This window comes from Sylvia atricapilla, chromosome 1 (genome assembly GCF_009819655.1).
Source record: "Sylvia atricapilla isolate bSylAtr1 chromosome 1, bSylAtr1.pri, whole genome shotgun sequence".
Lineage (NCBI taxonomy): Eukaryota > Metazoa > Chordata > Aves > Passeriformes > Sylviidae > Sylvia > Sylvia atricapilla.
In genome coordinates this window covers 47,709,882-47,724,197 of record NC_089140.1, presented here as the reverse complement: position 1 = coordinate 47,724,197, position 14,316 = coordinate 47,709,882, and the positions used below count along the sequence as shown (strand labels likewise).

Below are 14,316 nucleotides of genomic sequence, written 5' to 3'. Positions count from 1 at the left end.
TTTCATGGGACTCCTTTGGAATGTGCTTAGTTTAAACATTAAAAAGCACCACCCCTTTACCTGCTCTCACTCCCTCCCCACCCCCCAAAAAAAAACCTGCCTCCATCCTTTCAAGTAGTAATGATTTGCATTGCTTCATTTTGTTGTTTTACAGTATCAATGTTCTTTTTTCCTTTCTGCTGCCCTCCAGCTTTCTTATGCTGAGAACTTTGATTTTCAGCTTACAACTCTTTAATAACAGTAGGACCACTGGCTGAAATTGAGGTTTTATGTTTTCCCCATTACTTCCTTTCTACCTCTCAGGTTATGTGAGACTACCCTGAAAGGTGGAAAAAGAAAACTATATTTAATTGCATCTTAAGGGATAAGTTTTTGCTACTTACTTCAGTTTAGAAACATCTGGAGTCAAGCCAAATGACGAGAAACAACCCCAGATGAAATGAGCAAGCCTTGACAAACTGTGAAAAGTTTAAGTAGGTTAAATAATAAATAGCTTGTATTCAGAGTAGCATTTTGTTTTGTTTCTATATTAGATACCTGCCATGATCTTCAAATTTCTTATTCTAGGCAGGTAGTCAGCATGGTTGAAAAATACTTTTTTTTGGTGAAGCCTTAGATTTTTGACTGCTGGGTTGGTATTGGTGTGGGGGTTATGGTGTTGCATTCTGGTTTTGTCTAGGTTTTTTATGAATTCTTTTTATATTTATATATTTATTTATTTATTGGAATTGTCTTTTGAATACTCTTGTTTGATACCTTTCTGGTCTCTAGTTTGAAGAGCTCCAATAGTAATGTCTTTAGTGAACAAAGATCTTTATCTGACTGGATGTTATGTGAGTTAATTAAATTGCCACGAAGTTTGAAATAGGAACTGGAGTAATCAAATTTAAGGTTTTTCTCCTCTTACAAATTACAGGCATGTAACTAGGAGTTTCTTAGTAAAACAAGAATGATCTTCCAGGAAGCAGGGGAGTTCATGTTAAAGAAGTACCTGAATTTTTCTGAAAAGCTTCAATATGTGCTTTAAAGGCAAGACCAGGCATCCTTCTTGCTTATTTTCCGAGTACATCCAGTCTATTGTATTTTCGTCCACCTTTACTTTTGAAGCACCCTTTAAAGCCTTTTTTGCTCTCTAGTTTTGAAGAGTGGTCTGGCCTGTCAAACATAGTGAAACCTTAACTGTATAAAATGCTTCCCAGGAACAAGATGACTGTAGACAGAGAAAATACTTGGAATGAAATTGTGAAGAAAGTCTATGAGTATGCTGGAAGTGAGATAGGTGATAACCACACAAATATTAGCAGTCTTTCCTGAGCAGCTTTACCAGTGGCAAAAAACATCCTGTCCTGTACATTTGACACCCATAATCCTAAAATCTCCTCCAATACTAGGTCTCCACGTATTTTGGAGAGGAAAGGTGGTGTATTTAAACCTGAAGGGTCCAAAGCTCATTTTAACATAGTATTAAATATTTCATTCCTGGTCGAATGATGCTTTATAGATTAGCAGACTTAGGGTTCAGCATCAAAGCAACGTTCCTGTTTGGAAGCTGATGGACTGCTCCGAACCGTGGAAGTCAGCTGGGGGGGCGGGGGGGGTGTCAGCTGTTCCTGCAGTGTTGGTGGCTGCTGCAGAGGGGTAGCACCTCATCCAGGTTGCCTGCTTTTTGAGACCACTGCCTTTTTTTCATCCCTTACTAGAGTACAGCTCATAGCTTCCGTACAGCTTTATCTTCCATTTGTGTCAAAACCTCCACAGATTTTATTGACATGGGTCTGCTGGGCCTTTGACTCCTGTCTGGTTCAGGGGTAAATAGCACTGAATGCCTAAGAAGGAAAAAAGCAGCATGAAAGCCTTTTTATGTACACCGAGTGTACATCCAGCCCCCTGGCTTCTCTGTCCTCTTTTCATTACTTGCAGAGATGGTAGAGCATGTTTACAGCTCCTTAGACTCAGCTGTTCAGTCATGCAGTTTAACTCCAAAAATAACTCTCTTGGGGGATATTAATCCAGCATTGGATTATCTTTCTAAAATCGTTAATCAGACTTGGTCCCCGAGGGACCTTCCAGCTGAACTCGCCACTTAGTTTCTGTTTGCTGGGGCGGCAGGAGCGAAGCGGAGGAAGCTGATGAGGTTTGACAAGAAGTGGTTCCTTACGTAAGGTGCGGAGCAGAGGGAGCTGTGCCTCTCCTCCTGCTGTGGGCCGGGCCCGGGCTCAGCTCCTGCCAGCACCCACCGCATCCTCCTCGGCCCTGTTGGCCTCACTGCCCTGCTTTCCCATCCCCTTCAAGAAATGCCGTGCAAAAGCTTGCCTGTGTCTAGCGGTGGCATGATCTGTGCCATCTCCAGGTGCTGTATATGCTGCCTTTTGTCCTGGCAAGAGAAACACGTGCTTTGTTTTATTAAGTCCTCAAGTGCACATGGCATTCCTTCAGTCACTTTCTAATCATTAATTTTCTTACTTGAGCTGTTCATGAAATGAGCTGGCCCGCTCTTTGAATATTATCTCTCTTCTGTAAAAGAAAAAAATAAGATGTTCTAGGCTGCTGTTTACATTTATGAGTAGAGCTGCAAGTCACATAGCTCCTATTAGCCTTGCATTTTTTATTCTGTCTGTGGAGTAAGAATAGAATTTATTTCTTGAGAGATGTGCTCTGATAACTTTAAGTAAGTACTTTGAGATCTTTGTATGGAAAGTGCCAATGAAATTGCAAAAACAAGTTTGAAAAAAAGAGTGCCACTGAGAACGGATTTCATACATGAATAAGATCCTGTTTTCCACATGCAATGCATAGGTAGAAGGGGAAAATTCAATATATTTTACTCACATTTGTGCTGAATGAAGCCTTCAGAGTCAGGCAGGTAAATGAAGAGCTTGCATATCTGTCTGATGCATTTTTACAGTAAATTTAACACACTTTGATTACCAGCTTGGATGTTTATTACTCTGACTTAGCAGACCATGGGAACTCCTTCATAGTATGGTTGAAATGCATAAATGTACTGTATGTGGTAATAACAATAAATTGCAAGATTGACACTTTAATGGGATAATCTGTTATAGTTCTGCAAAATCATATTGACGGAAGAAAGTATGTTCAAGTGGTAGACATGCTTTGGTTGTGTTCTTTCCCCCTCAAATTATAAAATAGTTTGCTGTTGAGCATGTAAGTTGCTTTAACATTCTCCAGGCTACATCTCCTTGCATGCATTAGGGAAAACAATGGGAATTTGCCTTCCTTTTCCTCTCACTTCTTCCTCCCCTTCATACACTCATGCCTGCACATGCGTCCTTTTTGCCTTCAGATTCTGCCTTAAAAATAAATGTAAAAATGAGTTGGAAAGTTGCTCTTACATGTCAGTGCTTCTCAGATCCCACTGTGAGACAAAAAGGCATTGTACTTGAGAAAACTCCATAAAAACTAGACCCTTCAGCGACATCCCTGTCCTTTTCACTGTTTGACTGCTGCTGGCATAACAAAAAGCAGCTGAAAACAGTTCTAGTTCTTCATTCACATAATGAAAATTGCTTACTAAATTGGAACCATTTCAGACCAGGATTTGTGCCTTCCTTATTTTGCTGGGCAGTGTCTAACACACTGTGTACCATGGGAATAAATAGTAGGTAATTTTGAATTGTCAGCACTGTAGGTTGCAGAATTTTCTTTACAGTCCTACATTTGGGATGACAACTAAATATTAATTTTGGCCTTTAAAAAAAAAAACCAAAAAGAATATTTGTTTCTGACATTGCCACGTAGGTAGAATGAAACTAAATTATCTTTTTGATGTTGCACTGGATGCATAAGAATATAAATTAGGAAAGAAGATGTCAGCACATTTGACTAGGATGTCCACTGAGAAACAGAAACAAAGTGATGATTTTATATGCTTTTCAGCATTCAGGCCGCATTGTTATCTTTGGGTTGGTCTTCTGGTGAGAGAAGTGGGACTACATCCACTTGTATTAGTTAAAGATCTGTCACTTTGCTTTGTGTTTTATGACTGTATAAGCATACGTATAGTAATAATTATAATTATGTAGGAGATCTGTGCTAGCCTACATTATAACTAGTCATAATGAAATTGTCTGCTGAATGCTGTGGCAGACTTCTCTTGCACCTTGCTTTGGAATGTAAGTGCTTATTTTCCATAGCTGAATGTATCTAACTTACCATAAGCTTTCCTCGATTCTTCTTCCTTAAACCTTTCTTCCTCTGTGAGTCAAGATAGTCCACAACTTGATACAGCAAAATGAGGGTTAATATCCTCAAATACATGGGAAAATGGAAGTTTTCTGCAAATTTATTGCTGTGTAATGTTGTTTTACTTTTGTACTCTACAGCCAGTGGCCATGAATCAGTGTTTTTTCTCCAGCATTTATTGTGAGCTTTGGAGGGAAGGTACTGGGCCACAAGCTGCTTCTTCTCAGTCAAAAGAAACTGTGTTTGCCTGTGCAGTAGGTAGATTTTGTGTTTTTTATGAGTCTCCGTTCCTTCTCTTTAGATATGTGGTCTATGGCTGGTTATTTTTTATTAAAAGAGTAGAAGAAACATGGTGGGGGAAAATAAAACTGTTGAAAATAAAGGCTTACTCAGCTGAAGCTATCCTCAGTCAAGTTTTTCTGGCAGGAGCTGCTGCTGCTCTTTTTGTGTTGTGGCCAGCAAACTCAGGCTCTGGCTGAGGCTTCCAGCATCCCTGCTGCCAGGGATGTGGTGCCAAGCCAGGGAATGCAGGGAGTATCCTGTCGGTCAGGCCCTGGGTGAGTCAGCCCCACTTAAGTGCTGCAGACAGTTTAATACCAAAACATGGGCAGGCTGAGAGTACCAAGGACTGTGCTGCTGAGGAGGTGGGAAACACTGTCACTCTGAGTGTGGGAGCAGAAGGTGCCAAGGTCTCAGTTTCAATTGACTGTCGAGGTGGATTAACAGCTCACTGCTGCCAAGAAACATCACTTCTCCCCTCTCCCATGTTGTATCACCTCTGACTAGCTGCTTGACTCAAACATGGAAAAAAAAAAAAAAAAAAAAAAAAAAAAAAAGACCAAAAATACTCTTTTTTTCCTGGTTGATTGAGCCGACCACTGGCTGGAGATACAAATGGTGGGAGTTTGATGTTTCAGGGAGAAACTGTGGGAACTTTGCATCTGCTAAGGCTCTGCAGGCTAGAAGACAGCCAAAAGTAAATGTCTGATTTTCTCAATGACCAGCGTGCCAGCTGCTTGCTTTAAATGTGTTTATTCCCTGTTCCTGTAACATCTACCAAATGTAGACAATATCACAGTGTTTCTTAATCACATTGTTTAGTCTTTCAAGGCATTTCCTGCAATCCAGTCTTATTTATAGACCATCCATTGTGTTACTTACTGCCTTGCACTTAGCTTTGTGGTGATGCGCGATCCTGTCGGCGTCAGAACTGCCGCTGTTGGAAATAAATTGCTGGAGTGTTCAAGTTCATAAATTGATTTTATATTATGTGTTGAGAGCCCTATGTAGAATGTATCAGGGCTCGCAGAGTCAAGGGACTGAGCCTTTTCAGAGCAGACCAGAGACGCATGAGAAAAGGAAAGACGGAGACATCCGGAAGGGTGGTTGAACTCTCACTTATAAAAGTAGTTTAAGACAAAGGTACAGCATTTCCCAACAAAGGGATGATTTCATAATTTTGTTCAGACCAATCTGAGCTTCAGCTTCTGCCTTTCTTCTGTTGAAGAAAGATCATTTGACCAGGTTAGTTGAGGCAGCAACAGGAGGTGGTCAAAGCCTTTTTTAACCTGTACCGGTTTGTGTCTTTGAATGTCTGGTATACTCAGTCAGCTCCTCTCTTGACTTAGCTCCTTGAAAGGATGTATGTGCAAACATGTCTCCATGCTTTCACCACTTCCTTCTCTTTTTCTGCTAAGAAGAAGTGGGACTGCACTGCTGGGGATTTCTACAGCTTCTCTTGTTTTGTGGTACGTGATGGCGCTTTGCTGGGTCTCAGCAGAGCATGCAGGAAATGCTTGGTTGTTGTAGAGGGCTTGGCAAAACAAGTAGGAACCTCCCCATCTGTAGAAGGGTACACGGGCTGCTGTGTCCGAGTACTGAGGAGCTTTGCTACTGGAGGGGGTGACCTGCCACCACTGAGCTGAGAGAGGGGTGCAGAAGCTTTGTTTACAAGCCCAGAGAGGCACTACACGCTCTAGATAAACGTTTGTTGTTGTTGTTGTTGTCAGAAGGTTATAAACTTTGATGAGTCAGAAGAGACAGAACTTCAATGCCGCAGACCCTGAGGATTCGGTCATTCCCCTTTCCTCTTTCCCTGAAATTGACACAGCTCACACTATTTGACACAAGATCTGTTGATGTCCGTATTCTTGCAGAATTATGACATGTTTATATAGCTGATTATGTCACTGTGGATGTATAGTACATCCTTGTGTATTCATGTGTCTGAGATGTACCACACAGAAGTATTTATATGTGAGTATCTCTGGATTTGTGAGGTGAGGATGTGTGTGCGTGTGTGTATGTATATGTGGAAACTGCTGTGTGTTCTGCCTTCTTCCTGACATACTGGTTGCTATAGTGCAGTGATCTATTTGTGAACACCCAGAAGATCATTGCTATAGTTAAAAGAAACAGTGTTTCCTGGCCATGACTTCCTGGGCAATCTCTTCTCCTGAAGTGCCAGCATTAACCGATTCAGTCACATTCCTGGGACTCCAGGAGTGACACTGTAACAGGAGCTTTCTCTAGTTTGTCGCTTTTCCCCCACCAGCATATTTAATAATATTTAAAAATAGTTTTTCTATTTAAATCTAATGCATGCCTATTATTCACCGTACATTTCAGTGCTTCAGCCATCTTTCTATCGTGCTCAGCATCTTTCTGCACGAGCTGTGCAGCATGTCGTGGCATTGTGTCCTGTGTTTGCTCCTGTAATATGTGCCGTTCTCCTGCTCCTACACACACACACACATTATTTTCATCCACCTGCCCAGCCAGGGGAAATATAGGAGACTGGAGTGGCAGTGCTGGAGTTCTGCCTGAAGTGCTGTAATATTCTTTTTTTATTATTTCTTTTTTTCTTTCCTCTCCCTGCAGGTGTGAATGAGAGAGACTCTCTGCAGTATTTAGTGTCCAGTTGTACTGGCTCCGAAGAACAGCAGCGTCGCAATGCCCCCTCCTGCTGATATAGTGAAGGTGGCTATTGAATGGCCAGGTGCCTTCCCCAAGTTAATGGAAATAGATCAAGTAAGTGCCTTTGTACCTGTGCTCAGCTGGCCCTGTTCATGAATAAGTTCTCCTCTGCATGCTTTCTCTGCATTTATGTTTACTTCAGTGCATGTGCATTTTCCTATGAGTGTATGTGGGCTAGAAGGTGCTTTTTATAAGGGCTGTAACCCTCTTCCTCTCTTACTGCCTAAGGTTTTTGATGTGTTTAGCTGGTTTCTTCATTTGCTTTTTCTTTCTGAACAGCTGCTTGAATAAGGCATTTACTGCTTGTGTGACCCACTTAACACTTTTGTGCCTTAGTTTGTTCAACTGTAAAATTGTGGTAGTGTTGTTACCTCTGGGTGGAAAGTCTTCAAATTTCTAATAACTACTTTGCATTTGGAGTAGAAACACACTGAATGGCTGCAGTAAGTGCAGATATTGGAACTTAAATAGTGGTGCACTGTGAGCAGAAGGATCTTTGTTGCTCTGCTCAGGGATCTTGGTGGTTGTTCTGTTTATCTGGTTAGTTCAAAAGTAATGGCCCCATGGATGGATTGGAGGCAGTGTACAGAAGTTTAAGAATTCAAAATTATGAATTAAAAACTCTTTTTAGGAAATTGTGGTGGGGGAAAAAACAAAAACAAGTTATACAAGGGTTTATATTCTGGACTTCTCTGAATTTTTGTGGTCCATGTATTAACAGCAACCTCTTTAATATTTAACAGCTTAGCCTTAACATTTTGAAATCCTGCAGCATGTTACCTGGTTAGAATTATTATTATTTCTGTAAATAGTATTCAGAGTGAAGAAAAGCATTTTATAATGTCTTTAAGACCCTGGTGTGTCTGGGGACTCAGTACATTATAAAGGTCTATTAGAGAGGAGAGCATTTGAATTCACACTGAAAATGTATTACTGAAATGGGTTAGTAATTTCTTCATGCAATGCAATGAGTTTCACTTGTAGTTTTAACCCTTTTGTGACGCATGCCTGGGAAATTCCTGTGTGAAATTTGAAGAAACATGGTACTTGAGGGTGGCTGTAATCACAGCAGTATGATTTTTAAGTACTCTGAAAGCCCCCGTAGAGGAAAAGGGGGTTCCCAAGTGAAACTCAACTTTGTAGGTTGATTTTTTTTGACCTGCCAAACTTTTCCATCTTCATTTGCTGAAATTTTTCAGTAAGCATAGAAATCTTTTGCCTTCTGGAGTGAAGAATGTTTTACTTTTTTATCCTTATATCAAATGGTAGACAGTGCACACTGTGTTCAGGGAAAGATGCATGTTAGTCATGATGAACTAAGTACAGTGGAGACAAAACTGAAAAAAATATTATGAAGTCTCCTTTCAAACAGCAGTAAAATAATATGAAGATTATTTGGTTTAATTTACAAAAAGCTTAAAGTAACTCTCAGAAACCTCTCATACCTTATCTGTAATCTTAGCTTACTTTCCTGGTACCTTGTTTTTAATTCTATTATGCAAGATTTGAAGGAGACAGGAAAAATCAATGCTGAATTATGTTGAGTAAAACTCCTCAAACAGCCTGCCAAGTTATTTGCAAGCTTCCTGAAGCCACTTTATGGGTAGGAGAAGGAGGAAGAGGGAAAGTAAGGCCAAAAGGGAGAAGACTTAAGAGAAGCCCGCTCCCGATACAGAGAGAAAAGAAAATGAGGGAATGAAGTTTGAGAGTCTCATCCCTCCCCTTTCTGACATAGAAAGATGGGAAAGAAACATCCTTTTATTTCTACCCATGCATACAAATGTGTATTTGCCTTTTTCAAGTTGGGAGCAATATGGGAATGAACCTTGAAAATACAAAGGGTGATACATACTTCAGAACACACAGCTCTGCCTTTGGTTCACTTAGTGTGCTAACTTTTCCTCAATCTGTTTCTTTTAAAGCATCTATTCAATTGAGGAGCTGTAGTGGAGGAGATGATTCATCCCTCAGATGGCTAGCTGTCGGAGATGATAAAGGGGAGGAGGGAGAAGGATGGCAGAAAAGAGAAATGACTTACCCACTGACCAGACACTGCAGCCAGTATCTGTGTCCCAGGTGGGATCTGCACATTCAGTCACCATTTGACATACATTCAGAAAATCCTAAAAACTTTTCCATGTTGGTTTCTTCTCTCACTTTCTTACTGTCAAGAAAAACAGTATTTAAATGAACAGCATAATAATATTACTTTTAAAAAAAAAAACAAAAAACAAACAACAACAACAAAAAAAAAAAAACCCAGCAAAACCTCATCACTATAGCATGATGCCAGTTCTTTATCATTCAGGGTACTGAGGCCATTCCAAAAACTAAAGTACAAATACCATATAAGAAATCACAGGAAAATCTGGGAGGTTTTTTAAGGTTGCTTATCGCATATACTTTGGCAGCATGTACTTATATTCAGTTGCACATTATTCTAATTTACTTGCTGTGTATATGCATGTTTTTCTTAGCAATGAAGAGAGTAAAATATTTTCAAAGTGAAAAAATGCCACTGTGAAAACAGAACCATAGACAGTGGTGTACTGGCAGGTGTTGGGCCTTAAAAAGAGCTCATGGGTATTTTTTCCACCAAATGTTATTAAACTTTACACTCTCCTTCAAATGCGTGACTTCTGACAACTTGGACTTAAGGAGGCACAGAGCCTTTCAAGTTGAGGCTTCCCACTGCATTTCTATGAGTCTGTGAACCTGGGTTCACCAACGGTGGTTTTAAATTTAATCATGCAAAATTAGTCTCACTCAGTTAGAGAGATTCTGTGCCAGAAAAATTAATATATAATTAAGTGCCTTTTAGAATTAGCCTCTATGCCTGCTTCCAAGGAATATAAAGAAAATTTTCTCCTTCTTCATTGACATGTACTATTTGGTGTCAGGGTTTTACAAGTGCTTCTTTCTTGCAAAGTTGCTTTAAACAAGGAGGGCAAAACTGTCTTTTATTTACTCCCCTCTCTCTCTTACCAGATGAAAACTAATTCATTTGCAGTAAACCTGACAACTGGCTGATCCCTCTACACATTAGAACTGATTTTAAATCATGCTCTTTTTGAGAGATGGACTTGATTGAATTCAGTTACTCTCTTTCAGAATACTAGGGGTTTATTTGGGTTTCCCCCCCAATTCCATAATTTTTCTCAATTATAAATTAGAAAAATAGCATCCAGACTCTTCCTTCCTCCATATATCGGTACTAGCAATATTAAAACTGTGCCCAAAATTAATTTTTAATATGAAGACTTGATTGTGCCTTTAAGAACTGTGTATAGCATTGATCTTTCATGCTTTAGTCTTTCTGTCATGTAAGGGGAGGAATGGAAATGAGTTGGTGTCTGAATTTGCATTGGGATCTTTTTGTGGACGTTTTAGCAATGCAGTCTGGGGAAGAAGCGAATGGTAGATGCTGACTGTCTGTTATCTTTTTCTTCACTCTTCTGGCTGATCATTCTAGAAGATGTTAAGAATAGGACTGTGCAGGGTCTTTAAAGGTGAACTAGGATGCTGGCTAGTCTATCCTGTCTTCTCTTTGTTTGTCCCAGAAATAGCTATTTCATGAGGGTGTTATTTCTTCTGTTCAGTGAAAGCCTGCATGCTTTAATTTGTGCCCATTATGTGTAATTCTTAACTGTTGGGGTTTTTTCACAGCACAAATTATTTTAGGTAAGCCAGTGCTGGTTTTAGGTTACCTGGATACTTTGTGGACTTACAGTTACACTGTTCCTGCTGCAGGAGAAGCAGCTTCCATGAGAGGCACAAGATGGATATTTGGGGACAACATCTATATTGGCTTATCCCATTCAAATCCATTTGTGTGTCTGAACCCAAGTTGTACTAAAACCAGATTTCTTTAAGCTGGGGGATGTACTTCCTCCGCCTTGGAGGTAACAAACAAGGCCTTCCTATGGAAAGGAATAGTTTAATTATAAACTTGGCTGTACAACCTCTTCCTCCAGGTTTGCTTTTACATATGAGATCATTAAACATGGATTAAATTAGCAGATGTGAATCTTTACATCAGCAAAAGGAAAGGGAGGGTGGGGGAGGAGGAAAGCTGTATTTTCTTTTCAAAGCACAAGTCTCATACAGCAAGCAAAATTTACAGGATCATTGTCATGTGACAATTTCATGTTAATATAAGTGCAGCCATGGGCTGCTTTACAATAATGTTTTCTCCAAAGTTTAGATTTACTCAGCAAGTTTCTCTTTTAAGAGTCTCTTTCACATTGTCCCTTCTCTTCTGCCAGTGTCATTTAATTTTTTTTTGTCTTCATTAAAAGGTCACCAGTAAGGTTTTTTTATTTTTTAAAAAGATCTTTCAAACCTAAATCTGGTTTCAGACCTAAATCTGGACCTTGGGGATTCTTAATTGATTTAGTGCAGTGTTTCTCAAACTGTGGGGAAAAATGAAGTTCAAAAGGGATTGTGAAATGCTTAATTAGAGAAAAGAAAGTGGCACATAGCTTCTGCCACGTGTGTAGACTAAGAATAGGTACAGTTTCTGCAAGTACTGTCACTAGTAATAGCACTATACTGAAACAATCCTGGCATCACGAGTCTAAATGTATGCAATATTAGTGAGCACCACCATTGTTCAAGCAGTGATCAAGAAAGGGATATTGATGTCTCACCACACTGTGAAGGGTCGCTCTCTGTGCTTCATTCTGGCTCCAGACTCTGACTCTCTCAAAATCAAGGGGTTTGGTTCTTAAGGGAATGAAGGGAGAGGCTCTTGCCTCCTTTCCACAAACCTGCAAATTTATATGAACTCTTGCCCAGAAAGTGTAATGGTACTGCAGTAGCTGGAAATAGTGATGATTTTTGGTATGAATATTGCTAAGATTTCCCATGTTATTGCACATCCTGAGTTTATAGTAAAGCGAAATGTCAGTGCCTTTAACAGCTGACAAGATCTCAGTTTCTTGAAGGTAGAGAACTATGAAGCAGCTCATGGGGAGAGAAAAAAAAAAAGAAAAATCTAACACTGACTTATAAAAACGTTCTGTGCCTGGATTTGCTAGCAACAGCTCCTTTCTGTCAGATGGGCAAAGGAGCCAGTGCTCGAGGCTGGCCACTGCAGCTGTATCTCAGCCATTCTGAAGGAGGATGTTAGTTGCTGCTGATGAAAGACTGGCCAAAAGGTGGCTACTTTTTGAAAAAGAAATGAAAACCACTTCATTGTCTTAAGCCAGTTTGTTAAAGGTAGGGCTTACTTAAAATCACTGTTTAGATGCCAAACAGCTGCTTTTGGAGTTTTATAGCTCCTTGTTGTACTTGTCATATTTCAGCTTCACAAAACTGATTATGAAAGTGATCATAAAGCAGGTGCTCACTGGCATATAAACTTAGTGAAAATATTAATAGAGCTGGTAAAGAAATCCTATCCATTATTTTTATGTGATTTTTTTTTCCATTTCCTTGGTTGGACTAACAAAAGGTCTCATTTTTTAACTTATTTATTTTGCAAAAGCTGTTCAGCAGCAAGAATAACCTTGGAAACAATAATGCAGATGTTTTAGTGCACAGGATATAATTCAATGCACTGACACACTTGTATACATAGACAATGCTTCGTTAACATAATTAACATTAAATACAATGGAATTTGAAAAATATGATTCCTTTTCTTACAGGACTGCAGCATTGGAGTAGTCATTAGAGCCTCAGTTCTTTGATGTGGTGGCAGCCAGCCAGCATGGATAAAAGGGGCAATGTTATTGTCACATGTTACATTTTATTAGTCTGGCTTGTCCAAAGCCACATTCCCACTGGCTGGCTGGAGTCTTTCAAAGCTGCAAACTTATGTCCTGTGGTGTGTGTGGCTGGGACCTCATCACTGAAAAATACATAAAAACTCTGTCTTACTGCTTCTGTTTAATACAGAGGCAGCAGCAAGGCCTAGTAGATGGAAGAGGTAATAGCTGTGCAGAAGGTTTAGACACTGTAAAAGAAAGTGAGGAGGAGAAAAATTAGAAATGTTTTATGAATTGCAGTCTAATGGATGCTATTTATGCTTTCTACTTGGTGCTGTCTCCTAGGTTAAGAGCCGTAAGTTCAATGCAGTAGATGGGGTTTGTTGGTTGGTTGGCTGGTTGTTTCTCTGTTAAACAGAAGTGCAAGTAGAGCTAGGATACACTTGAGGTCTACAGAACTAATAACCCAGTGTTGCCTGATCTCCAGCATAAAGGAGTTCAAAAAATATTTTTTTTAGAAAGAGATAAAGCATTTTTAAAATTCTCCCCTTGATTTTTGTGGGTTTGTGGATTTTTTTCTTTGGTTGGTTTGACTTTTTTCATGTCTGATTTTACTGGCTCCATAATTCTTGCCAGAACCTCCCTATTGGAGCCTGAATTTTGCCGCCTGCAGCTGATGGCATTTTCAAGATGAAGACTAAACATGACTTTAAGGTTGTTGCATCCATAAATTCTTTTTTAGCTATCAGCAGGAGTCCCATCTCTTAAGTTAGCTCTGCTCTTATTTATGGGAAATGTGTAACAACAAGATTCCTGAAGTTATGGATTGATGAATTAATTCACATTCTGGCCAGCTGGAGTATCCAGGCACACTTTACAACTCAATTCTAGTTATAGACATACGGGTTGTGATATAAAAGAGGGTAATACCAAAAATCCCACAGTATAAATTTTTCTGCCTTCGTGAAGGAACATCTGCCCTTGTAGACCAGCAATGTGACAGTCATGAGCAGAGGGTTTTGGGTTTCTTCACTCAGTCCTCAAAGGCATGCTCTCCTAATAGGCTGTGTGAAAAGCCACATCTCAAAGCCCTGCTTTGTATTTAAAAGTGTATTTTGGCTGTATTATAAATATAAGTGGCAAGAATGCTGCATGCAAACATGCTGAAATCCACAACTGTGCGTCCATAGGTGTTTTTTAACTTTTCGGTACTCTTGATTAGGATTTTTTAGCGTTCCTACTTACACTTGAGAAAACTGGCTTGTTTTGGCTTGTTAGGACTAGATATGGACTGTTTATGGTTTTCTTCTTTGATTGAGGTTTTTTGGTTAAAACATCATATTTTACTGCTTCCTTGTTGTACTGTAACATCCTAAACATATGATCTGTGGGTCAGGGCTTAGATCAGGTGAAATGCAGACTT

General features: G+C 39.7%; 1 protein-coding gene across 2 annotated transcripts in view; it reads left to right on the top strand.

Annotated features, from left to right (window-relative positions):
* ELMO1 (engulfment and cell motility 1) overlaps window positions 1–14,316 on the top strand; it is a 305,386-nt gene that overhangs the window by 44,221 nt on the left and 246,849 nt on the right. For both annotated transcript variants that reach the window (XM_066321961.1, XM_066321951.1), the window contains exon 3: window positions 7,087–7,236. In XM_066321961.1, coding sequence (XP_066178058.1) covers window positions 7,159–7,236 — 78 coding nt within the window. In that variant the 5' untranslated portion in view covers window positions 7,087–7,158. The remainder of the gene's footprint in view (window positions 1–7,086; window positions 7,237–14,316) is intronic.